Raw genomic sequence first — 25,582 nt, 5'->3', positions numbered from 1 at the left:
TTGCCCCTAAATATCCTCTATGCTCTGAGAATTTGTCCCTCCCTCCCCTCAACCCCTAGCAACCACTGACTTTTTCCCTGTCTCCATAGTTTTGCCTTTCTCAGAATATCATATAATTGATATCATGCAGTTTGTAATTTTTTTCAGATTGGCTTCTTTCACTTAGTAATAAGCATCTGAGATTCTTCCATGTCTTTCCATGGCTTGATAGCTCACTTATTTTTAGTGCTGAATAATATCCCATTGTCTGATGTATCCCAGTTTATTTATCCATTCACCTACTGAAGGACCATCTTGGTCGCTTCCAAGTTTTGAGAATTATGAGTAAAGCTGCTATAAACATCCACATGCAAGTTTTTTTGTGGACATAAGTTTTCAACTCATTTGGGTAAGTAACAAGGAGCATGACTGATGGATTTATGAAAATGTATGTTTAGTTTTTTAAGAAACTACCAAACTGTCTTTCAAAGTGGCTGTCCCATTTTGCATTCCTACCAGCATGGAATAAGATTTCCTGTTTGCTCTGCATCCTCATCCAAGCATTTGATGTTTTCAGTGTTTTGGATTTTGGCCATTCTGATAGGTGTGTAGTGGTATCTCATTGCTGTCTTGATTTGCCTTTCCCTGATGGTATATGATATTGAACATCTTTTTATATGCTTACTTGCATCTGTATAGTGTCTGTTCAGGTGAAATGTCTCTTCAGGTCTTTTGTTCACTTTTATTTTTTTATTAAAAAAAATTTTTTGGCCACACCTCGAGGCTTTCGAGATCCCAGTTCCCCGACCAGGGGTTGAACTGGGGCACTCAGCAGCAAAAGCCTAGAGTCCTAAGCACTGGACCACCAAGGAATTCTCAGTCTTTTGTCCATTTTTAAATCAGGCCATTCATTTTCTTATTATTAAGTTTTAAGAGTTCTTTGTGTATTTTGGATAGTAGTCCTTTAACAGATATGTCTTTTGCACATATTTTCTTCTAGTCTGTGGCTTGCCTTTTCATTCTCTTGACAGTGTCTTTCACAAAGCAGAAGTTTTCATTTTAATAACGTCCCGCATAGCAATTATTTCTTTCATGAATTGTATCTAAAAAGTCATTGCTAAACCCATGGTCATCTAGGTTTTCTCCTGTGTTAGCTTCTAGAACTCAACGTTGTCATAGTTTTACATTTTACATTTACACATAAAGTCAGAGGACTGATCACTATCTAATGTGAAAACTTACTATGAAGCCACAGTGATAAAGATCTGTGTCTAGATTCATTTTCTTTTGTATATGGATGTCCAGGTGTTCAAGTATCATTTGTTGAAGAGACTACCTTTGCTCTGCTGTATTGCCTTTGCTCCCTTGGCAAAGATCAGTTGAGCATATTTATTTGGGTCTATTTATAGGGCTCTCTTTTGTGTTCCACTGATCTCTTTGTGTATTCTTTCATCGATACCATACTGCCTTGATTGCTTTAGCTTTATAGTAAGTCTTAAAATCAGATAGTGTCAGCCCTCTGACTTTGTTCTCCTTCAGTCTTTTTAAAAAAATTATTATTATTTACTTTACAATATTGTATTGGTTTTGCCACACATCAACATGAATCCTTCACGGGTGTACACGTGTTCCCAATCCCAAACTCCCCCTCTCACCTCCCCCCCCCACACCATCCCTCCGGGTCATCCCAGTGCACCAGCCCCAAGCATCCTGTACCCTGCATCGAACCTGGACTGGTGACTCGTTCCTTATATCATATTATACATGTTTCAATGCCATTCTCCTTCAGTCTTGAGTTGCCCGAGAGTTTGCAATATACACTTACAACTCATCCAAATCGACTTTCAAATAATACTATCCCATCCTATGGGCAGTGCACATACCTTATAGTCAGCAATATTCCAGTCCTCTCTCTTGTCCCTTGTACTACTACTATTGTTCATTTCACTTAAACACAAACATACGTAATCAAATGGTTATTGTTGTTCAGTCACTCAGTTATGTCTGACTCTTTGCAACCCCATGAACTGTAACCCACCAGGCTCCTCTGTCCATGGAATTCTCCAGACAAAGATACTGAATTGGGTTGCCATTTCCTTCTCCAGGGGATCTTCCCAACCTAGGGATTGACCTGCATCTCCTGCATTACAGGCAGATCCTTTACCACTGAGCAACCTGGGAAGCCCCATACATAATCAAATACATTATTGCTATTACTATTTTGAAAACAACTGCTATTGTAAGATCAATTAAGAATAAGAAAAAAGTTTTTATTTTAGCTTAACTTATTCATTCTCTGATGTTCTTCCTTTCTTCATACAGATCTGAGTTTCTGACCTGTATTATTTTTCTTGTCACTAAAGAACTTCTTTTAATGTTTCTTACAACACATGTCTACTGGCAACAAATTCCCTCAATTTTCATTTGTCTGAGAAATTCTTTATTTCTCCTTCAGTTTTTTTAAAAGATTTTTTTTTAATGTGGACCATTTTAAAGTCTTTTTTGAATTCGTTACAACTTTGCTTCTGTTCTGTGTTTTGGTTTTTTGGCCAGAAGCCACATGGGTTCTTAGCTCCCTGACTAGGGATCGAACCTGCACCACCACCCCTCACACACACACACACACACACACACACACACACACACACACACACACAGGTGAAGTCTTAACTATTGGACCACCAGGGAAGTCCTTACTTCTCACTCACTTTTCTAAAAAAGTAATTTTATTTGTTTATTTATGTTGGCTGTGCTGGGTCTTCATTGGTGCTCAGGGTTTTTTCTTGTTTCAGCAAGTGGCGGCCACTCTCTAGTTGCAGTGTGTGGGCTTCTGATTGGGGCGGCTCCTCTTGTTGTGGAGCATGGGCCCTAGGGTGCACGGGCTTCAGTAGTTGTGGCACATGGGATCAGTAGTTGCAGCTCCTGTGCTTTAGAGCACAGGCTCAGTAGTTGTGGCGCACAGGTTTAGTTGCTCCACAACATGTGGGATCTTCCCAGATCAGGGATCAAACTCATGTCTCCTGCATTGACAGGAGGATTCTTTACCACCGAGCCACCAGGGAAGCCCTCTTCTACACTTTTGAAGGCTAATTTTACAAACTACAGAATTCTCTGTTGGTGTCTTTTTTTTCCTCTCCATACTTTAAATATTTTACTCCATTCTTTTCTTACATGCATGGGTTCTGAGAAGAAGGCAAATGTAATCTTTATCTTTGCTCCTCTATGGGTAAAGTGTTTTTCTCCCTCTGGCTTTATTTCAAAGTTTTTTTTTTTTTCTTTATCTTGGATTTTTCTCAAGTTTGAATACGATATGCCCTTATGCAGTTTCTTTAGCATTGTTCACTTGGTGTTCTCTGAGCTTCCTGGATCTGTAGTTTGGTGTCTGACGTTAATTTGGAAAAGACCCTGATGCTGGGAAAGACTGAGGGTAGGAGGAGAAGAGGGCAGCAGAGGATGAGATGGTTAGATGGCATGACCAACTCAATGGACATGAATTTGAGCAAACTCTGGGAGATAGTGAAGGACAGAGAAGCCTGGAGTGCTGCAGTCCATGGGGTCACAAAGTCAGACATGACTTAAGTGACTCAATAACAACAATTTGGGAGAAATTCTCAATCACTGTTGCTTCAAACATGTCTTTTCTCTTTGTTTTCCTTGTGGTATTACTTCATATATATTGCACTTTCTGTAGTTGTCTCACAGTTCTTGGATTCTGTTGTGTTTTTTCCCTCCACTTTTGTCTTCTCTTTGCTTTTCAGTTTTGGAGGTTTCTATTGTCATATCCTTAACCTCAGAGATTCTTTCCTCAGTTGTATCCAGTCTACTAATGAGCCCATCAAAGGCATTCTTCATTTGTGTTACAGTGTGTTCAACCTCTAATATTTCTTTTTGATTCTTTCTTAGGCTTTCATCCCTCTGCTTGCATCATCCATCTGTTCTTGCATGTTGTCTACTTTATCCATTAAAGCCCTTAGCATATTCTTCATAGTTTTAAAAAATTCTTGGTTTGATAATTTCTACATTCCTACCATATTTGTGTCTGGTTCTGATGCTTGTTCAGTCTCTTCAGATTGTGTTTTTTGCCTTTTAATAGGCTTTGTATTTTTTTTCATTGTTGTTGAAAGGGGGACATGATGCACTGGGCGAAAGGAACCAGGGTAATAGTGAAATGGTGGTAAATTGTCAGGGAGGGGAAGAATTCCACAGGTCTGTGATTAGGTCTCAACCCTTCATGATGCTGTGCCCCTCGACTTTGAACACCACCAGTGCATCTCAGTTTTTCCTCCAGCTTTGATGGGACAGGATGGTTAGAATTGACTACTTCCTTCTCCTGGGTCAGTTAGGCTCTGATAAAACCCCAGAAGGTTAGGCATTGGTTAATTGGCTTCTCCAGAAGGCAGGTCATTTGAAGAAGTGCAGAATGATCTGGTATATTTCAAAATGATTGCGTTTTGCCTCCCTTCTGCCTGAAACACAAGAAGTTTCTTGTTTTCCAATATTCACTCTAAGGACCTGGTTGAGCTCCTGGATATAAAGTTAACAAAAGTATCATGGCCTCCCCGTGGACTGGGTCCCCTGGAATTTTAAAATTGCAGCTTGTCCACACTGAGTCACCAGCAATTCCTTAATTACGTTCAGATTTTCCTACTCCAGTACTGGTTTCTGTGAAGGTTTCTGCTCTAAGTTGTGAGTCTGTATCTCCTTGTCTGTCTCTCCAATTTGGAAGGCAACAGTTTACTCAGTGACCTCACTTCTCTTCTGAATCTAAGCTTTTTATTTGTTGTTCAATGGAGTGCTGACTTCTAAACTCCTTACGTGTTTCTTTTTTGTCATTCAGTCACTAAGTTGTGTCCAACTTTGCAACCCCACAGACTGTAGCCCTCCAGGCTCCTCAGTCCATGGGATTTCCCAGGCAAGAATATTGGAGTGGGTTGCCATTTCCTTTTTCAGGGGATCTTCCCAACCCAGAGATCAAACCCGATTCTCCTGTATTACTGGCGAATTCTTTACCACTGAGCCACCAGGGCTTCCTTACATATTGGACTCGAAACCATAAGTTTCTATGGTTTTCTGTGTGTTTATTTATAGAGGCATAGGAGATGTGGGTTCGATCCTTGAGTTGGGAAGATCCCATGGAGGAGGAAATGGCAACCCACTCCAGTGTTCTTGCCTGGGAAATCCCATGGACAGAGGAGCCTGGCAGGCTACAGTCCCTGGGGTAACAAAGAGTTGGACATGACTGAGCACGCACACGCTCCCTGATTATACTATAAACTCTGTAAGGACAGGAACCCTGTCTGTCCTATTTATCTTGTATCTTCAGTGTCTAGCAGTGTGCCTGGCACATAGTAGGTACTTGACACTCAAAATATATTCAATGAAAAACTGAGAGACAGAGGGTCAGAAGACATGGACAATATAATCTTGGGCAAGTCTCTTCCTGTCTTGTAGCCTCAGTTCCTCACCACCCGATGTTGCTGCTGTTTGTTTGCCTCTTTGTTTTGGCTGTGCAGCATGCGGGATCTGCCTTGACCAGAGATTGAACCCATGGGCCCTGTATTGGGAGTGTGGTCTTAACCACTGGACTACCAGAGAAGTCCTTGTTTGTTTCTTTTTATTTATTTATTGTTGTTGCAAATTTTATTTTATGATTATTAGTTTTACTTTATTTTACTTTACAATGCTGTATTGGTTTTGCCATACATCAACATGAATCCGCCGCAAGTGTACATGCGTTCCCAATCCTGAACCCCCTCCCCCTCCCTCCCCATCCCATCTCTCTGGGTCTTGATTGTCTCCCTCAGCTAGAATGTAGGCTCCAGGAGATCAGGAACCTCATCTGTCAGAGAGCTCAGCACACAGTGGTTTCTCTATTAATATTTCTTGAATGAAGCAATGGATGACTGACTGACTTAATCTACTAAAGGAGGGGGTTAGCCTTGGTAATTTGATGGCAGAAATTTCTGGGAACTTTCCCTTTCCCATACCCTAACGGGCATGCCTGTCTGAACTAGTTTTATGTACTTCTATGAGAGCTTCATGCCTCCCTAGGACAGGGACGGAAATAGGTCGCTTGAGTTAAGATGATCTGAAGTGTCTGGAAAAACAACTTGCTGAAATCTGGAGCTCAGTGGCTTCCCTTGGTGGCACCCAGGAGAACACAGGCTGCACTCCAATGTGTGTCTGACAACAATTTGAAGCTTGATATTGAGCCCTGCTAAACCACACAGACTCAGATAATGTCACCCAATTCCTTGGTTTTGCAAGGAAGAGAGTGTGCAACGGGGAGACGATAAGGCAGTTATTTACCAGTTTCTTCCTCGGGGCAAAAAACAGAATGTTCAGCATTTGTGGGAGGGGCAGGAGTTATGTTTTGCCTGAGGAATCTTGCTTGCTGGATGGGCAGGGTCAGGTGACTGACTTCCATAGCTTGGCCAGAAACAGGAGCAATATTTTCTTGAAGTCCTAGTTTCCTCAGTGTTCCCCAACCATTCCCTGGTGGCCCATTTTATGGGCTTGATAGGGAGAATCTTAAGTCATTAACCTGTGGGACCTTCCAAGGAAACTCTTGTAGAAGAATTCACTTAGGAGCCTGGAGGACCAAAGTTCTAAAGAGTCCCTTGCTTTTTGCTAAAAGCAAAACAAACCCATTCTTTGACTTTCTGCAAGGCAGAAGCTGCTAAGATGACATGGATGCCTTTGGAGTGAGGGGAAGGGAATCGAGGGAGCAAGTTGGTCCTTCAGGGACACTGAATCGTCTGTTATTCTTCATAAGGTCAGCAACTGCTCTTCAGCAAATGTGAAGACTGTTGAAACAGATCCTGTATTCCTAGGTTTGGGGAACTAGGTGTGATTGGGTAATTTTTACCCACAAAAATCTTTTAGCTTTGCAAAAAGCTACCTTCCCGTAACAAATAATCCCCTCAAATAAATGTCTTCTCCATGCAGCCTGTCTTCCCTGCCCCTACACAGCATGCAGGATCTTTGTTCCCCAACCAGGAATGGTACCCTTGTCCCCTGCAGTGGAAGTTTGGAATCCTAACCACTGGACCACCAGGGAATTTCGTGTCTTGACTGTGAGGTTTTGGAGGGTGGAAGACAGTGACGATTGGTAGGATGAGGATAGACTGGGTGATTTGCAAGACCCCTTGCAGTCCCCAAATCTGAAGATTGTGTGCTGATGTTCCCTTTATATTCACCTAAAACTAAGAGGATCGTCTCTGGAATTCTGACTTTGACTACTGGTGTCCCAGATTTTGACCTATTGAAAGTGAAAGTTGCTCAGTCATGTCAGACTTTTTGCGACCTCATGGATATACAATCCATGGAATTCTCCAGGCCAGAATATTGGAGTGGGTAGCCATTCTCTTCTCCAAGGGATCTTCCCAACCCAGGGATCAAACCCAGGGATCAAACCCAGGTCTCCCACATTGCAGGCAGATTATTTACCAGCTGAGCTACAACAGAAGCCCCAGATTTTGACCTGGAGCCACGTATTTCACATATCACTATCCCATTTGCCTCCACAGAGACATTTAAGAGGATATCGTTTCTGGAATCTCTCCAATGAGAGGCCTCTTGGGTCAGCTTCTAAGGCCCGAAAATTCTTGGCTGGAAAATTCTGGGAAAACAGTTTTGCAGTAGCAGAGACACTACACCTCCAAAGGTTGCTCTGCTCACTTGGTTCCCAGGGCACAGATCTCACCTGCCAGCCAGCTTTGGCCCATTGGAGTAGGCACATCCTCTTATGCAGAAGTCAGTGGCCACAGGCCCGTTTATGATACAGTTTGCTATGCTTTCTTTCTCTTTTCTTCTTCTTCCTCCTTCTCATCTTTCAATATATCCAAACACCTGAAGAAGAAACTTCTGGTTGTTTACTCCAACATCTGTCCTTCTCTTCCTGATTACCATGGGAAGAGGTAACCAGGTGGGGGGCAAAATAGGGGTAGGGGATTAAGACATTCAAGCTACTGTGTATAAAATCGAGAAGCGACAAGTTTAGATTGTACAGCATAGAAAAATATAGCCATTACTTTCTTTTATTTATTTTATTTTTTGATGCACCCTGTACCATGCAGAACTTCTCTGACCAGGGATGGAACCTGTGTTCCCTGTATTGGAAGACCAGAGTTTAACCACTGGACACCAAGGAAGTCCCAATCATCATTTTATTTTTTAAAAACACATCTTTTAAAAATATTTATTTATTTTTGGCTGTGATGGGTCATCATTGCTGTGCCAGGGCTTTCTCTAGTTGCAGTGAATGGGAGCTACTTTCTAGTTGCAGCGTGCCAGTTTCTTGTTGTGGAGCACAGCTCTAGGCACTCGGGCTTCAGCAGTTGCAGCACATGGGCTCAGCAGTTGTGGCACACAAGCTTAGTTGTCCCAAAGCATGTGGGATCTTCCCAGACCAGGGATCAAACCAGTGTCCCCTACAATGCAAGGCAAATTCTCAACCACTGGACTACCGGAGAAGCCCCTCAACCATTATTTTATAACTTTAAATGGAGTATAATTTATAAAAACATTGAATCACCTTGTTTTATACCTGAAATTAATATAATACTGCTACCCAACTATATTTCAATTTCAAAAAACTCCACAAAAATGAAAAAGTATGTGCAAATCACACAAAACCAAATTAAACACTGTTCAAAAATTAAATCACAAACAAAAATTTTAAATACTTTGAGATGAATAAAAAGAAGCCACTAGGTACCAAACTTGTACTGCTTAAGTGGTGCTGAGAAGAAAATGTATAGCTGTAAACATCGCATCTGGTCCCATCACTTCATGGAAAATAGATGGGGAAACAGTGGCTGACTTTATTTTTGGGGGCTCCAAAATCACTGCAAATGGTGACTGCGACCATGAAATTAAAAGACACTTACTCCTTGGAAGGAAAGTTATGACCAACCTAGACAGCATATTGGAGAAGGCAATGGCAGCCCACTCCAGTACTCTTGCCTGGAAAATCCCATGGACGGAGGAGGCTGGTAGGCTGCAGTCCATGGGATCGCGAAGAGTCAGACAGGACTGAGCGACTTCACTTTCAGTTTTCACTTTCATGCATTGGAGAAGGAAATGGCAACCCACTTCAGTGTTCTTGCCTGGAGAATCCCAGGGACAGGGGAGCCTGGTGGGCTGCCGTCTATAGGGTCGCACAGAGTCAGACACGACTGAAGTGACTTAGCAGCAGCAGACAGCATATTAAAAAGCAGAGACATTACTTTGCCAACTAAGGTCCATCTAGTCAAGGCTATGATTTTTCCCGTAGTCCTGTATGGATGTAAGAGTTGGACTATAAAGAAAGCTGAGTGCCGAAGAACTGATGCTTTTAAACTGTGGTGTTGGAGAATACTCTTGAGAGTCCCTTGGACTGCAAGGAGATCCAACCAGTCAATCCTAAAGTAGATCAGTCCTGGGTGTTCATTGGAAGGACTGGTGTTGAAGCTGAAATTCCAATATTTGGGCCACCTGATGCAAAGAGCTGATTAATTGGAAAAAACCCTGATGCTGGGAAAGATTGAGGGCAGGAGAAGAAGAAGACAACAGAGGATGAGATGGTTGGATGGCATCACCAACTCAATGGACTTGAGTTTGGGTAGACTCCGGCAGTTAGTGATGGACAGGGAGAGCTGCAGTCCATGGGGTCGCAAGGAGTCAGACACGACTGAGCGACTAAACTGAAACTGAACTGAAACATCTATATTTCAAATAAAGATTTTAAGTCAATAACCTCATCTTTCATCTTAAGAACTACAAAAACAACCAGTTAAAGTAAGCAGAAGAAAGTATAAAAGCAAATATGGAAATAAAATAGAGAGTACAGGAAAATAGAAAAAAGTCGATGAAACCAAAGCTGGTTCTAGGAAAAGATCAAGGCACATAAGTGAGTGTGATTGAAAGAAAATGAGCTCAGCCCAAATCAGCTGAACCCTACGGACTCATGAGCCAAATAAATATTTATTGTTTTCTGTTTCTGATTCTGATGGTTGTTTGCTATGCAGTGTGATCATGGCAGTAGATAACTGAGGCAGTTTAAAATAAAAGGTCTCACAAAAACAGAAACTTAAATTTCTTTGGGGGTGGCCATGCACATAGTTTAAAAGAAGCCTCTCTTAGGAGTAGCCAGACTAAGATGTGGCCAATGAGATGTAAGCAGAAGTATACTGTATTTCTGGGAAGCTTCGTCAAAAGGAAGCAGTGATTTTTTGCAATGGCTGGAGCTTGAACAGCAATTGTCAACAATGAAGCAACATGCTATATATCTAGTGGAGCAGCAACTTGGAAGAAATTTGGGTCTCTGGTGACGTTATAGTCACTCTATCAACCTTGGACTGCCTACCTTCAGACTTTTCTTATGGGAGAGATAAATGAACATCTATTCAAGCAACTATCATTATTTTTTCCATTATTGCAACCAGAGCTAATCCTAACTAATAGTATACCCTCTCCCTAACCTGAGACTGGAGTTTGACAAGTAGCTCTAGGTAATGTGGTGAAGTTTTATAGGTGAAAATGTGGATGTGGAGAAAAGTGAACATTTAGACTAACTTAAGGGATAACAGCGGAGAAGGCAATGGCACCCCACTCCAGTACTCTTGCCTGGAAAGTCCCATGGACGGAGGAGCCTGGTAGGCTGCAGTCCATGAGGTCACGAAGAGTCGGGCACGACTGAGTGACTTCACTTTCACTTTTCATTTTCATGCATTGGAGAAGGAAATGGCAACCCACTCCAGTATTCTAGGCTGGAGAATCCCAGGGACGGGGGAGCCTGGTGGGCTGCTGTCTATGGGGTCGCACAGAGTTGGACACGACTGAAGCGACTTAGCAGCAGCAGCAGCAGCAGCAGCAGCAGCAAGGGATAACAGAGGGAATTTCCCTAGGAAAGAGGTATAGGAATAGAACTAGGCTGTATGCAATTTCTCTTCTGAGCAAATCCCGTGAGAACCCACATTATACTCTCAGATTTATGACAGTATCCTCAGTGCTTCAGCCAGTGCCTCAGCCAGTGCCTCACGCATAGGACAAGCCCAAGTAAAAATTGTTGAAAGAATAAAGAGCTTGTTGTTTTCATAATTGACATAATCAACAGCTCAATTTACTTGTGTGATCTGAAAAACTTTGGGAAAGTTCCCACCTTGTCCCCATCCAAAATTTCTTCCCTAACTTACCATTACCTGCTACAGCATCTGAAACTCTCATAATGTTTATTTATTTGTTCATTTTTGGCTGCACCGGGTCTTCATTGCTGCATGTGCGCTTTCTCTAGTTGCAATGCATGGGCATTGTAGTGGATTTTCTTGTTGCAGAGAATGGGCTCGTGGGCTCAGTAGTTGCAGCTCACTGGCTTAGTTGCCCTGAGGCATATGGGATCTAGTTTCCCTACCAGGGATTAAACCCATGTCCCCTGCACTGGGAGCATGGAGTCTTAACCACTGGACCACCAGGGAAGTCCCCCATATATATATATTTTTATTGATCAACATGTGTCAGGTCATGGGTTCAACTTCACGGGAGGTAGTGGCGAGCAAAACAGGTGTGGGTCCTTCCGTCAGAGAGCTTCAGTGCAGTGAGGCAGAAACAACAAACAAAAATATGTGAACTAAAGATGTCCCGAGTTGTCCAGTGGTTAAGACTCCATGTTCTCATTGCAGGGGGCACAGGTTGGGTCCCTAATTGGGGAACTAAGATCCCACTTGCCAAGTGGTGCAACCAAAAAATATATATATGCATGTGAACTACTCATTACCATTCGGAATAAGAGCAAGGAAAGAAATAATAATGAGGGAAACTCCTGTGGACAAGGTCAGGGGTGAAACCTGTCAGGAAAGGAGACAGCTAAAGGACAAGAACAAACAGCTGTGGGCTTCCCTGGTGGCTCAGAGGTAAAGAATCCACACGCCAATGCAAGGGACATGGGATTGATCCCGTCCTGGACGATTCCACACGCTATGGAGCAACTAAGTTTGTGTGCCACAACTACTGAGCCTGTGCTCTAGAGCCCAGGAGCCACAACTGCCAAGCTCACATGCCCTAGATCCTGTACTCCGCAGCAAGAGAAGCCACTGCAACGAGAAGCCCACACACCGTAATGGAGAATCGCCCCAGCTCTCTGCAACTAGAGGAAGGCCTGTGTAGCAACGATGAAGACCTAGCACAGCCAACAATTAAATAAGTTAAAAAAATTTTTTAAATAAAAGGACAAACAGCCATGAAGAGAATTGGATGGCAGAGCTAGTGGAATCATCTGGACTGAGGGAACCACATGCACAAACGCTCTGAGGTGTGTTCCAGGGATGAAAGGGGGTTGGAGCTTCGTAAGAGAGGGGAGTGACACATAAAGGCCGGAGAGGTCAGCGCAGGTGAGATCACATGGGCACTTGCAGACCATGAGCAGGAGTTTGGACTTTATTCTAAGCACAATGATAAGCCCTTTGATAAGCTTAAAGTAAAGGAACACGAGGATCTAGTTTTGCATTAAGAAAGTCACTCTGGCTGCTGTGGGGAATTGGACAAAGGCCAGCATGCAAGCAGGGAGACCAAGGTGTGAGACGGCCCCCATGTGAGAGATGAGGATGGCTTAGACCAGGGAGCGGTGATGGGGCTGGAAAGAAGTGGAGGGATTCAGGGTGTGTTTTGGAGGCAGAGTGGCCCATATTGGGTGATGTATTAGATGTGGGAGCTGAGTGGGTGGGGAGGGATCAAGTGTCTGGTTGAGCAACTGTGTAGGTGGTGCTACCTTACACTGAGGTCAGATATGCTGGGGGAGGTGGGAGTCAAGACTTTGATTTTGATCACATAGATTTTGATGTACTTGTAAAATATACTATATGGGGCTGTCAAGGAGAAAGTAGAATATTTCAGTTTGGAGCTCAGGGGAATGCTTAGGATTGGTAATAGAAATTTGAGAGTCACTAGCCTGGGGTTGTTACTGAGGACCTTTGGAATAGATGGAATCAACCAGAGAGAGAGAGAGAGTAGGGTAGAGCCAAGCCTAGAGGTGCTCCAACATTGAAAGAAAGACAAGTCTGCAAGGGAGGCTGAGAAGGGAGCCTTAAGGTTATTTGTATACTGCTTGTCATCTCCAGCAGAATGGTTTAGAGTTTCGAGGAGGCTGATAAATAACATCTCTTTTCTTCCACCTAAAATCAGAATCAATCAAAAGAGACACACTTATGAGTCAGACAGGAGATAAGAATATCACCTCTATTAATCATAAGGCTGCCTGGAGAAAGTAGAGTTGTCTGTGAATAGGCTGCTAATATGAGCAGCCTGTCTCAACCACCCTGTCCACATAGAAACAGGAAACCAGCCCCAGGATCACAGTGTCCAGTTCTGCTCTTGCCCGGCTATCGCTGAGGGCCTGGCACTCAGCAGGTGCCCATGTGCATGGCATGAATGGATGTCAAAATTGAAACCAACCTCACAGATCATCCGGGAATTCCCTGGGAAGCTGACCAATGCCAGGGCCCATGTTACAATCCATGTTATAATCTGGTTTTATCAACATTTCTGGGGACAGAGTTGAAGGAAGCAACAGTATTCCATTCAAGTCTTGCCGGGTGATTCCACTGTGCAGCCAAAGTTAACAAGTATTGCTCTTGGGAATCCCCTGGTGGTCCAGTGGTTAAGACCGTGCTTCCGCTGCAGGGGCTGTGAGTTCAATCCCTGGTTGCGGAACTAAGATCCCACATGCCATGTAGTGCAGCCAAAAAGAAACCAAAAAAATTTTTTTTAAGTTTTTTGTGAAAGTCAAAACACCATTGCTCTGACCCAGTTCCTCATTTTCCCAACGGAAATACTGAGGTGTAGAGTAATTATGGGGGTCATCTGTAACTTGTGGGCTCGTCCCAGCCCTGCTGCTGACTGCCTGAGTGGCTGGGACAAGCCTGTTTCTGTCTCTGGGGGTCAGTGTCCTTCTCTGGGAAATGAGGTTGGGACAGTTGATCTCTAGCAGGAAGTTCACCACTGAAACAGCAGAGGAGCCCAGCTAAGAAAGGCCTAATGGGCTGGGGATGCCCCTTGGGCCCACATTTGTCCTCTTCTGTGTCCGGCTCTGCCCACCCACTGCTAAGTCATCTCCTTTTCTGCCTTTCCTGCCCTCTCTATGTATTGGCATCAGTCACAAGTGTTTTGAAGGTGAGCCTATTCCTTCTGCCGACCAGAGACATCATTGGTGCCACCCGCCCTCCTTCCTGCCACATGAATTTGGTGACCAAGAACTCATAAATGTGTTGTCACAATATAGGCAACCAGAAGTGATTCATGCAACGAGAAAACCTGGGGACTAAGGATTGTCAATAATTCCTTCTATAAATTCACATGGAGTGTCAGGGAGCAATGTACTGGCCTTTAAAAGTGATTGTTTCTGCAACACGGATGGACCTAGAGAGTGGCATACTGAGTGAAGTAAGTCAGACAAAGACAAATATATGATATTTTTATATGTGAAATCTAAAAAGAAATTATATAAATGAACTCATTTACAAAATAGAAACAGACTCACAAATTTAGAGAACTTATAGGTACCAGACGGAGAAGGCAATGGCACCCGACTCCAGTACTCTTGCCTGGAGAATCCCATGGACGGCGGAGCCTGGTAGGCTGCAGTCCATGGGGTCGCTAAGAGTCAGACACGACTGAGTGACTTCACTTTCACTTTTCACTTTCATGCATTGGAGAAGGAAATGGCAACCCACTCCAGTATTCTTGCCTGGAGAATCCCAGGTACAGAGGAACCTAGTGGGCTGCCGTCTATGGGGTCGCACAGAGTTGGACATGACTGATGCAACTTAGCAGCAGCAGCAGCATGGTTACCAGAGGGAAAAGGGAAGGTGGGGGGAAGGAATAGTTCGGGAGTTTGGGATAGACCTGTACACACTGCTATATTTAACATGGATAACCAACAAGGACCTACTGTATAGCACAGGGAACTCTGTTCAATGTCATGTGGGAGCCTGGATGGGAGGGGAGTTTGGGGGAGAATGGGCACATGTATATGTATGGCTGAGTCCCTTTGCCATCTGAAATTATCACAATATTATCAATCAGCTACATTCCAATATAAAATAAAAAGTTTAATAAACATAAATTTTAAGAACTGTCTGTTTCTTCAGCAACTTGTTAAGAGCTCAATATGAGGGTGAATAGAATCTGGGAGCTGGAAGGGAAACAGGCCTAGAGCAAGGAGGAAGCTATATAAATCTCACTCTCACACCGAGAGGGTTCTTCCTGGCCAGGGTACTTATTAGGTACCTGGCTGAGAATTGATTCTGGTTAACTGCTTTCTTTAGCAGATTGGGAAGCTCAGGTCTGGCAACACTGCCAATGACTTGCCCAAGGTCCTATAGCTTATTGGCCGAAGACAGGACGACAGCCCAGACTCCTGACTCCTCTTCTCTGAATATCTCAGCTGCCTCCTTCTACCCCAAAATGACCTTCATTGACTTGTTTAATTTTATAAGCTGGTGGGGCTTGTGCTAAAGACTTTGAAGAGGAAATGTCAAAAAGAATAGAGAAAAAGATAAAGACGGGGAAGAGATCACAAACCTCAGTGTTCCCTGGGGGGCCTGTCTTGTCTTTCTCTGACACTTTTCAGCCGGCCCTCCATCCTGCCTCACCCAGCCTCACTGTGGGTAGCCTCCGAAGTGCAGCTCTAGGCTTTCTGCTGGGCCTCCTCGGCACCCACTTCCTGGAGCACATGTCCCCTCGCATCACTCTAGCTCCTGTGACACGTGGACACACCCGCATCTGGTGCTCTAGCCTTGAAGCTGACAGTTCTTTCCATAGCTGGTTCTGGGGTATTTCCCTATGTAAATAGGCTTAGCTCCATTGGAGATCAAAATTGGAATTTATCTTTCCTCTGCAAATCTGTCTCCTTTGGGGCTTCCAGGATCACCCGGTCTTCCAGACACAAAACTTTCAGATCACCTGAGGCTGAGGGGGTAGGGAGGCAGGAATGGAGACCTGGTGTCTAATGGGTCCAGAGTTTCAGTTTGGAGGAGGAGACAGTTCTAGAGATGGATGGTGACAACGTTTGCACAACAGTGTGAATGTACTTAATGCCACTGGGCTGCACATTTTAAAATGGTTGCAGTGGTCCCTTTTATGTCATATATACTTTGTCACAGTTAAAAAGAAGAGAAAACACTGAACTTTCAAGTCATCCTTGGCCTGTGGCTACTTTGCTTTCTCATCCCAACTCACTGTGTTACCAGGTCATGCTGATTTTTCACTTAGCGGAGGTTCCTCAAACTTTCACATCCTGCAGCATGACCAGGGGAGCTTGTTAGAATTATCAGTTCCCAAGGCCCACCTGCTTCCCTCTTTAGTCTTGGGGGTAGGGCCTGGAATCTGCCTTTTAAAATATTTATTTATTTATGTAGGTCTCACCTAGAGGGTCTTAGTTGGGTCATTGGGTCTTAGTTGGAGCACTCAGGATTTTCATTCCATCAGGCAGGATGTCTCGTTGTGGTGTGTGGCTCAATAGTTGCCACACACAGACTTAGTTGCCCAGTGGCATGTGGGATCTTAGTTCCCCAACCAGGGATTGAACCCATGTCCCCTGCTTTGCAAGGCGGATTCTTAACCACTGGACCACCAGGGAAGTCCCCTGGAATCTGCATTTTAAACCTACTTCCCAACAAACCTGACGCGAGTGGACCGTAGACCACACTTGGAGAAATACTGCCCTTCACCTCCTTTTGGCTTTGTCCCTTTGTCTCCTTTCCACGACCCCTTCCCGCCCCGGCTGGCCTTCATCACCTCACACCTGGATTACTGCAACAGCTGGCCTGCCTTCAGCTAGCCTTTCTCTGCTCCAGCCTCCCCAGCTGCCAGGACCCATCTTCTGCAAATATCTTTGGCATCACATCACTTCCCTGCTCAGAAGTTTACTATGGCTCCCCCAGATCTATGAGATCCTAGCTTAAGTCAACCAGCTGGGAGCCAGCCAACTCGGCCTCCCATTCTTTCTCTCCCCTCCTTTCCTAGTCACGCCAGCCAGCCAGCTTCATTGGTCACTTTAAATGTTATGTTAGCCCCTCTGCTAGTTGGGGGTGGTCTTCTTTCTACCCCCACCCCACCCCCGCTGCACCGTGCCCAGAACACCTCTTGTGACTTAGGGGGAATTACGAAAACTGTTGAGACTCTCTAGTCCTTTTCTCAGCACATCCATCTCCCCTCCCCCTATCGCGGCTTGGCCGTTCATTTCGCACAAGTTGTTTCACCTCTCTGTGCCTTAGTGTTCTCATTTTCTCATCTGTAAAATGGAGATCTTAATGGTACATCCTCATAGGTTTGCAGAGACGATGAAAAGAACTAGGTGTCAAGGGGACCTAGAATATTGCCTGACATGAAGTAAGTGCCATGGTAAATGGTAGCTATTATTACTTAATCATTGTTATTATGGTCCCTTTCAGCGAGCTCTTCCCTGGAAACCACTTCTGTTTGGAATAGCTAACTGGTTGAGCTCTCTGTCAGACCTTGCCAGATCTGGCAGAGGTGGTTAATTGCTAAGTATTTGGGTTCCAATAAGCAGCTCTGCATGAGACAACCTGAGGAACTGGGCTGCCTACAAAGCGTTAATTACGTCCATTAATTTCTAGCCAACTAGGAGGAGAGGAGGTGAGATTTGAAATCAAGATTTTTCCAGGGTAAGTAGGATGATGTTAGGATACTTCAAAATACCCTAAAGAGAATGTGCAGCTTATTTCCTCTGGTCTTTCTAGACTCCTTCTCCCTATACCTCAGGTCCTAGTGGCCCCGCTTCCTCATCTCACTCCGTGGGTTCTTCCTTTGGAGCTTCACCAGAAGTACCTTCTTCTGTAGTGGTTCCCAGTCTGAGAGCCCTGTGCCTTGCGCCTCTGCAGTCTTAGTCTGTAAATAATCTACCACCCACATTTCTGTTCTACTTTTCAAACCCACCTCTATGCTCATGTGGCAAATACAGTAAGCTTCTTTAAAAGCCCCATTGAATTCACAGTCACTGCTTGTCATTACGTATTCTCTTTCTCTATCTCAGTGAATAATACCCTGGAGACACCATGTGTTCAGTTCCAGACTGTGGCCATAAAGTGAATATCATAATAAAGCAAGTCACGTGAATTTTTTTGTTTCCCAGTGCATATCAAATGTATGTTTACAGTATACTGTAGTCTATTAAGTGTGCAGTAGCATTAGGGCTTAAAAAACAATGTTCAGTTCAGTTCAGTTCAGTCGCTCAGTCGTGTCCGACTCTTTGCAACCCCATGAATTGCAGCATGCCAGGCCTCCCTGTCTATCACCAACTCCAGCGTTCACTCAAACTCATGTCCATCGAGTCGGTGATGCCATCCAACCATCTCATCCTCTGTCGTCCCCTTCTCCTCCTGCCCCCAATCCCTCCCAGCATCAGGGTCTTTTCCAATGAGTCAACTCTTCACATGAGGTGGCCAAAGTACTGGAGTTTCAGCTTCAGCATCATTCCCTCCAAAGAACACCCAGTACTGATCTCCTTTAGAATGGACTGGTTGGATCTCCTTGCAGTCCAAGGGACTCTCAAGAGTCTTCTCCAACACTGCAGTTCAAAAGCATCAATTCTTCAGTGCTCAGCCTTCTTCACAGTCCAGCTCTCACATCCATACATGAACACTGGAAAAACCATAGCCTTGACCAGACAGACCTTTGTTGGCAAAGTAATGTCTCTGCTTTTGAATATGTCATCTAGGTTGGTCATAACTTTCCTTCCAAGGAGTAAGCGTCTTCTAATTTCATGGCTGCAATCACCATCTGCCATGATTTTGGAGCCCCCCAAAATGAAGTCTGACACTGTTTTCACTGTTTCCCCATCTATTTCAAGTTGGCTTAAAGCTCAACATTCAGAAAAAGCAATGTACATACCATAATTAAAAAATACCTTATCACTGAAAAATGCCAAGCATCATCTGAGCCTTCAGCAAGTCATAGTATCATCAAAGATCTCAGATCACCATAAAAATATAGCAACAGTGAAAAAGTTGAAAACATCACAAGAATTACTGAAATGTCACACCAGGACACAAAGTGAGCAAACACTGTTGCAAAAATGGCACTGATAGATTTGTTTGATGCAGGGTGGCCAGAAACCTTTGTTTAAAAAAAAAAAATATCTGCAAAGTACAATAAAGTGAGGTATGACTATATTAAGAGTTCAACTACTTTTGGGTTGGGATAGATTGGGGGAGAGTTTTGACATTTAAAAGGGGCTCCTGATGTCACCAAGGTCCCATGGGATCAGTGGGAGTAGCACTGAGCTCTCTGGTTCTGAGTTTTCTTATCTGTGAAATGGAGGTGAATCACAAGTGTCTGTTTCTGTAAGGGCAGGAAACATGGCTGTGGCGGTGGGGAGGGGGCGGCAGGCTGCATGAGGATCAGATGAGACGGTGGTAGGAGGGTCCTGGGAGAGGGAGCATGTCCAGGCAGGGGAACATACCGCTTCGGTACTTCTGGTTCTTTTCCTTGTACTGGGTCCAGCCCGACCAGCTGGGCCCGGAAGCCCCAAGCTGTGAAGGTCTTTCCAGGAGTCATGTTTTCTTTTGCCTTTCCCCACCCCTGCTGGTTTTCTGTGGAACAAAAACAACAAGAGCTGCTCCTCTATGTGACTGACAAACAGCCACAAAGTTCCTCTTATCTAGTCTAGCAACTGCTGTGGCCTCAGAAGGTGCAGTGTTTGTCTCTGTTTAGTCATGGTTGCCTGGGCAACGTACTTGTTCTCTCTTTCCCACTGTGTGACTGTGGGTATGTTTTTCCCCTTTCTCATAGGGAAGGGCTGGATGACCAGAGAGGGCTGTATGTTTGCTGGGCCATCTCCTGAGTTTCCTTTTTTCATCTGTTGGTTCTTATTTGGCTGGAAATCAGCATATGGGAAGTCTGCAGATGAGCCTAAGAGTGGAAAAGTCCCTCAGTTCGTGAGATGGGGAGGGGATGGGAGTAAGTGGGAACTGGGGAGAACTGGGTTGGGTGGAGAGATGAGGGGAACTGGGGGAGTAGCTGCTTGATGCAACCTTTGTGTCCATTCTACCAGCTGTGAAGTCTGCACAGCCAGGAAATTGATCAAATGGGCAGGTGCAGACAATGAGCTTGGCATCATGAGTTGAGAGGTGAGGAGCAGAAAGAGAAGTTGGGATTTGAGAGACCAGCAAGCAGGGTAAGGTTGTGAAGAAGAGGTTTAGTGATTCTAAACGAATAGGCCTACATGTGTGACCTTTACAGTGAAAGAAGCCTGCCATTGGAAATATATCCAGTCAGTGATGGGTGCAAGAAAAGGAGCCAAGACCTCTTGGCCCTTGAGGTTTATGGCTCAGGAAGGTCAAGGAATTCCTTTAAATTTCAAGTGACAAAGAGGTAGGTGCATATGCTACAGGAAGCTGAGATGGAACGGAGTCACTCACACAGGAGTGATTCCCTCCCTTGGGAAACTGGGAGGCTTAGACCACAGCTTAGGGCCCATAGTGGCTCCAGGTAAGGACACAGTGGAGGAGACAGTGAATGCCCAGAATCAGAGAAATGGCTGGACCCCAGATGCCAGAGACATGGAGCCCAGGAAAGGGTGATGGGTAAGTAAGGATGCCTCCAAGGAGAGACAGAGGAGGGAAGTGGAGTTGGGATACTTAGACTTGGCCGTGCCCAAGGGGCTGGTGGGTTTTGTGAGCAAAATCTCAGTAGTAACAAGTGCAGCAGCAGAGCTTGAGAGCATCTCCCCTTGGGGGAGTGGGATGGGGTTTGGGCCATCGTATATACTGTGTGTCCTTTTCTCACTGAGGCCCTCTTAGCCCCTTTTCCAGTGTCAGTGGTCTCCTGTGGGTGGTATTAAGGTAAATGTACTAAGTGATCTGGATGATGTTTCAGAGGAGAGAGGCCCATTTGTGTTTATTTGGTTCCCCTCTTCTTGCTCCCTCACATGGACACCGTGCCATTTTCTTTTGGGGCCTTTCTTGGGGGACCCTTCCTTGCAAATCACCCCTCAAGCTGAAGTTGTACATTAGTAGTCACCTCACCACTCACTCCCAAGCTGCCATATGAAAGCAGGAGTGGGAGAGAGGGATGGATGGAAGATTGGGTCCCAATTTGCCATAATAGCTGTGTGACTTTTGGCAAGTCACTTCAGCGGGCTGAGTCTCCGCTTACTCACCCGTACAATGGGGGTGTTGTGACAGTTACGCAAGATCATTGGTGTAGCACAGGCCTGCCACTCAGGTCGTGCCCATGAGCAGATGAGTCAGAAAAACAGTGCCCCCAACCACCATTAGGGCCTCTACCACCCACTCTGTTTTAAGCTCAGGCGGACACCAGGTTTATTTTTAGAAAAAAAAAAAAAGAGCAAAGTTTATTGAAATGTCAAGCTACATTTGAAAAATCAAAATCCAAATCCTGGAGACATAACATCAGGATAAGGTGTTAGAAAGTGGGAAGTGTTCAACTGCCACAGAACTCCCTAGAGACAAGCTCCCTGAGCACATCACCCAGGCATCATTGGGTCAGAGTTATTCCCTTGTCCATGAGAGGACACCGGCAAGCTGATCATTCTCTGCACTTGAAAGTTTTCCACAACCGTTAACAACAAAACAAGGTTTTCAGATGACAAAGTCCCAGCTGATCTTCTCTCAACCCCATTCTATGTAGTCAGCACCAGTGAATGGTGGGTTTGGCATTCAGAAGGGGACCTCACATGTATTCAGGGGACATATGGGGCAAAGGTTGCAGCAGCAAGGCATTTAGAGGCTGGCCCCCTCCCTGCCTTTACTCTTTTTTTTTTTAATATAAATTTGTTTAATTGGAGGCTAATTACAATATTGTATTGGTTTTGCCATACATCAACATGAATCCGCCACGGGTATACACGTGCCTTTACTCTTTAATTTTACTTAACCTAAAGGACAAACTGGATCCACTTGGTAAATAAACAAATCTAAGAATTAGCTTTAAGAGATAAGGGACCACTCGATACTTCCAAAGCTGATTAGGCCCTTCAACACACAGGTGTATGTGTATACGTATACATCACTACACTAAGATACAGATCTAGCCCTATGGGTATATATACGCATGTATGGCTATATAGAAAAAACTATGCCAATACTAACCAAACAGAACTTTGTAAGCGGTCATCCCAAAGCCATAATCGCACACTGGGCTGTGCACAAAGCCATGCATTACACCATATTCACCAACAGAAGGCTGACTTGGCTCAATCTCTCCCAACTGTGGCCCTGTCCTGGTGAGGCAATGGAGGAGAGAGAGGTTGCCTCTGCTTAAACCACAATTGGTTTCTCCATAGGACAGTTTTTGTCAGGTTGAAGCTGTTGAAGATGTCCATGGAAATGAAAAAAAAAAACAGACCCCTTAGACTTTCTGGAGCGGCCCGTCTTAAACTACCTTTCTCCTTTGCCAGTTGCAGCTAAATTGCTCAGGCTCTGGGAGCCCACAGGGCGCAGTGGCATTAGAGGCTCACTGGCTTGGGGTGATGAGGCCCCATGCAACTCAGCCTCTAGAGACCTACTCTTTGTCAGGGGTCTGTCACTGGAGTGGACCCAGGTGGCCATGTCCTTGGGACATCTCTTGGCACCAGCTAGGCTAGGTGTAAAGTTCTCCACGTGAGATGACGCTTGGGGAGCCAAAAAACAAACTGGAAAGAACTAGGTAGGACAAGTTTAGTGGCTCTGCCCACCCTGAGGACAGAGCCACTTACACCGCAGAACCACCAGGGGCCTCAGGGGTTTCTGGGGTTTCAGGAGCTGGCTCCTCAGGGCTCAGACGGGACTGGAACTTCTCCAGCTGCTCTGGGCTCGCCAGGGTCTTCAAGAGAGTATTCTCCCGCTCCAGCTGGGAGTTCTTCTCCACCAGCTCCCGGATCTGCTCCTTCAGGATCTCCACCTCCTCTCTCACAGCATACATCAGGTGATTCTTCACTAGATCCTGTCCCGGAGAAGATGACGACAGAGGCATCCGTTAGCCATGGCGGCCCCTCTGCAGCACTGCACCCTGGCCATCGGGGTGCCTGCTGTCTCTCATATCACTGACCACCATACTTCCCTCAGCATGCTGGCCCTGTGTGGCTCTGCCCCTCCCACCCCTTTCTCCCAAGCACCTAAAGCCACGCTCAGAAGAGCTGTGGGATCGGGGCCATGCCTGAGTTGGGAGCCCAGCTTTGAACTACATAGGATTCTCCCCTGATAAGTTTCTAATAACTTTCAAAGCTGGCCTCTTGGGAGCCTTTGGGGTGCGACGTATGCTGGCTGGTGGTGGTTCGCTCTATCTCCATTTCCATATAAGGTCCCGCTGCTGGCCCTGATCCCAGGGAACACCTGCAATGCACCCCCTACTGTCAGTCTGCTTGACACATCTTCACCAAGAGAGGAAAATGGGCTATTTTGGAGCCTCTCCCACTCCTCATAAGCCAGCATACTGAGCTGCAGCTGCTCTGCAGCCTGGCCAGACAGGACACTGGCCCTGGGGGAAGCTACCAGCATGGCCGCATCCTCTCTGAATTTGGATAACTGCACTGGAGGCAGAGAACAATGTCCTTAGGCTCCGGGGCACAATGACGTGGTTGCTAACTGTTCGATGCCCCAAAGCCCTGTAGCCACTGTGGCTGCTTGGTGGAATATGACCTCTACCTGCTAAGGAGAGGAAGAAGGGATTGTGGGGGGATTGCTTTGCCTCCTGTCTCCTCCCAATTCCTGACCCCAGCCCAGGCTCTGCAGAGGCACTGCAGTGTGCTTATATCCAATGAGCTCTGGCCCCTGCCAAGTGTGGGATGTAGACAAATGCAGGTGTCTGAGCTCCCTGCCTTGCCATGGGCCCAGGAGGGAGCCAGACATGGCTGTAAAGCCCTGCGATTGGAGGAGGAGGAGGAGGAGGAAAGGAGAGGGCCCAGCAAGTGTGGACTGGAAATGCCCTAAAAGGTACCATTCCTATGGGACTCTACTCAAGGCCTCTAAGGGGAGAGGAGACAGGCTGTCAGCTTCCCCAGGCTCTTAGCTTTCGCACCCACCCCCTCACCACTGCCCTGAGTTACATAAGCAGAAGACAGGTCTGGGAATGACAATGACGCAGTGATGCCACTCACCATGGCCTGCTCGATCTTGTTGTCTATAGCCACCACACTGGCTCCGGAGGCACTGTCAAGACAAAAAGGAAAGCGACCACGTTACCCACTTGGTCACAGTCTTAAGTACCTGGTAGTGGTGGCCACAAGGTTCTCCCTCTGGCCCAGCTCTTCCTCTCTACCGCAGCCCTGGCCGGGAGTTTCAGGCACTTTGTCCCCAGGTCCCTCTCTGGCCCCTGCAGGAAGCTGCACCTCCCCACCCAGGCTAGCTGCCGGCCACTGCTGTATGGAGCTCCGCGGGGAGCGGCGCGCAGGTCCGGGGGTGCACGGGCCAGCGTGGCCTGCTCGGCGACGTGCAAACAATGGGGGCGCGCGGCCCAGCGAGTCGCCTGCTGCCGGCCCATTACGGCGCCGGCCCACAAGGTCCAAGGCAAACCTACCGAGCTCTGTAGCTAGCTAGGAATTCCTCCTCGGCTCAGAAGCTTCCGGCCTGCTCCCCAACGGCGCACGGCGCGCGGCCAGCCTCCCGCCCAGCCCTGCCGCCTCTGCCTCCGGCTGTGGCAGCTCGTTCTTACGGCGCAGCGGCCGCAGGGACGCTCCGACGGCGGATCCCAGCGCGGCGGTGACCCCCCCCCCCTCGCGTCCCCTACCTCCGCCCCTTCCCAGGATGCTGCACCGCGGGGAACGGGGGCCGCCGGCACACGGCTCGCTCGGAGATCCCGCTCGCAGCCCAGCCCCCGCCGCCGGCGCCCGGGCTCCGGAGCTGTGGCCAGCTGTTACCTGTTATCCAGCTTAACGGAAACCACATCCCCTCCAAGCAGGGAAGAGAAGAAGGAGATGTTGAAATTGTGCAGCTGATAGACCGCCACCTCCATGGGGGTCTGATACATTTCGGTGTTCATGGCTCGGGCTGCCGGGGAGCTCTGGTCGGGCTGCGGGCTGGACTGGGCTGGGCAGGCTGGGCGGCCGCCGGCGGCTGGCGCGCTGCGCGGGGCTGGGCTCTGCGCGTTGAGCCCTGGAGCTAGGAGGGGGGCGAAGGCTGCCAAGAGGACCCAAAGCCGGGCGGGCGTTCCAGAGTTGAAGGGAAGTGACTCGAGGGGTGTCACCTAGTGTGTCACAAACTCCACGGCCGCCGGTCCAACCCAGACTCGGAGATATTTCGGCTCCTTCTTCTTTATATAGGAGGAGCCGGCTGCGTCACATGGCGTCAGGGGCCATGCAAATGAGTCCTGTACCAGGCTTTGTGGCCCAGTTAAACCACATCCCCTCCCTGAACCTTAGGCTGGGACTGTAAACAGTTCAGCACTTTCTTGTGCCAACTGGCATCTCCAAAGAGGGCTCTGGAGATTGGTAAAAAACAAACTGGAGCTGATTTCTTAGAGAAATGAGAAGTAGAAATGCCATTGTAGGAGCTAGGAAGCGTTTGGTAGAGGGTGGCGCTGGTTTTAAAAGCTCTTCCTCAGATGTCAGCCAGAACACTCGCCTGTCTTTGCCATGCGATCACAGGCTGCCGCCCTGGATACCCACCCTCAC

The 25,582-nt window shown here is 46.4% G+C and overlaps 1 protein-coding gene across 7 annotated transcripts in view; it reads right to left on the bottom strand.

Moving 5' to 3' along the window:
- Positions 1–21,299: 21,299 nt before the first annotated feature.
- The window catches only part of TSC22D3 (TSC22 domain family member 3), a 67,604-nt gene continuing 63,321 nt past the window's right edge, over positions 21,300–25,582 (bottom strand). For 5 of the 7 annotated variants that reach the window (XM_027963356.3, XM_027963357.3, XM_042242387.2 and 2 more), the window contains 2 exons: positions 24,071–24,122; positions 21,300–22,917 (listed from right to left, as the gene is read on the bottom strand). In XM_027963356.3, coding sequence (XP_027819157.1) covers positions 22,687–22,917; positions 24,071–24,122 — 283 coding nt within the window. In that variant the 3' untranslated portion in view covers positions 21,300–22,686. Of the gene's footprint in view, positions 22,918–24,070; positions 24,123–24,489; positions 24,625–24,829; positions 25,200–25,582 lie in introns of those variants that run through there. The other 2 variants (XM_027963358.3, XM_004022439.6) reach the window with 2 other exon arrangements.

The sequence above is a fragment of the Ovis aries genome, chromosome X, assembly GCF_016772045.2.
Source record: "Ovis aries strain OAR_USU_Benz2616 breed Rambouillet chromosome X, ARS-UI_Ramb_v3.0, whole genome shotgun sequence".
Classification (NCBI taxonomy): domain Eukaryota; kingdom Metazoa; phylum Chordata; class Mammalia; order Artiodactyla; family Bovidae; genus Ovis; species Ovis aries.
This window is presented reverse-complemented; position numbering and strand designations above follow the sequence as displayed.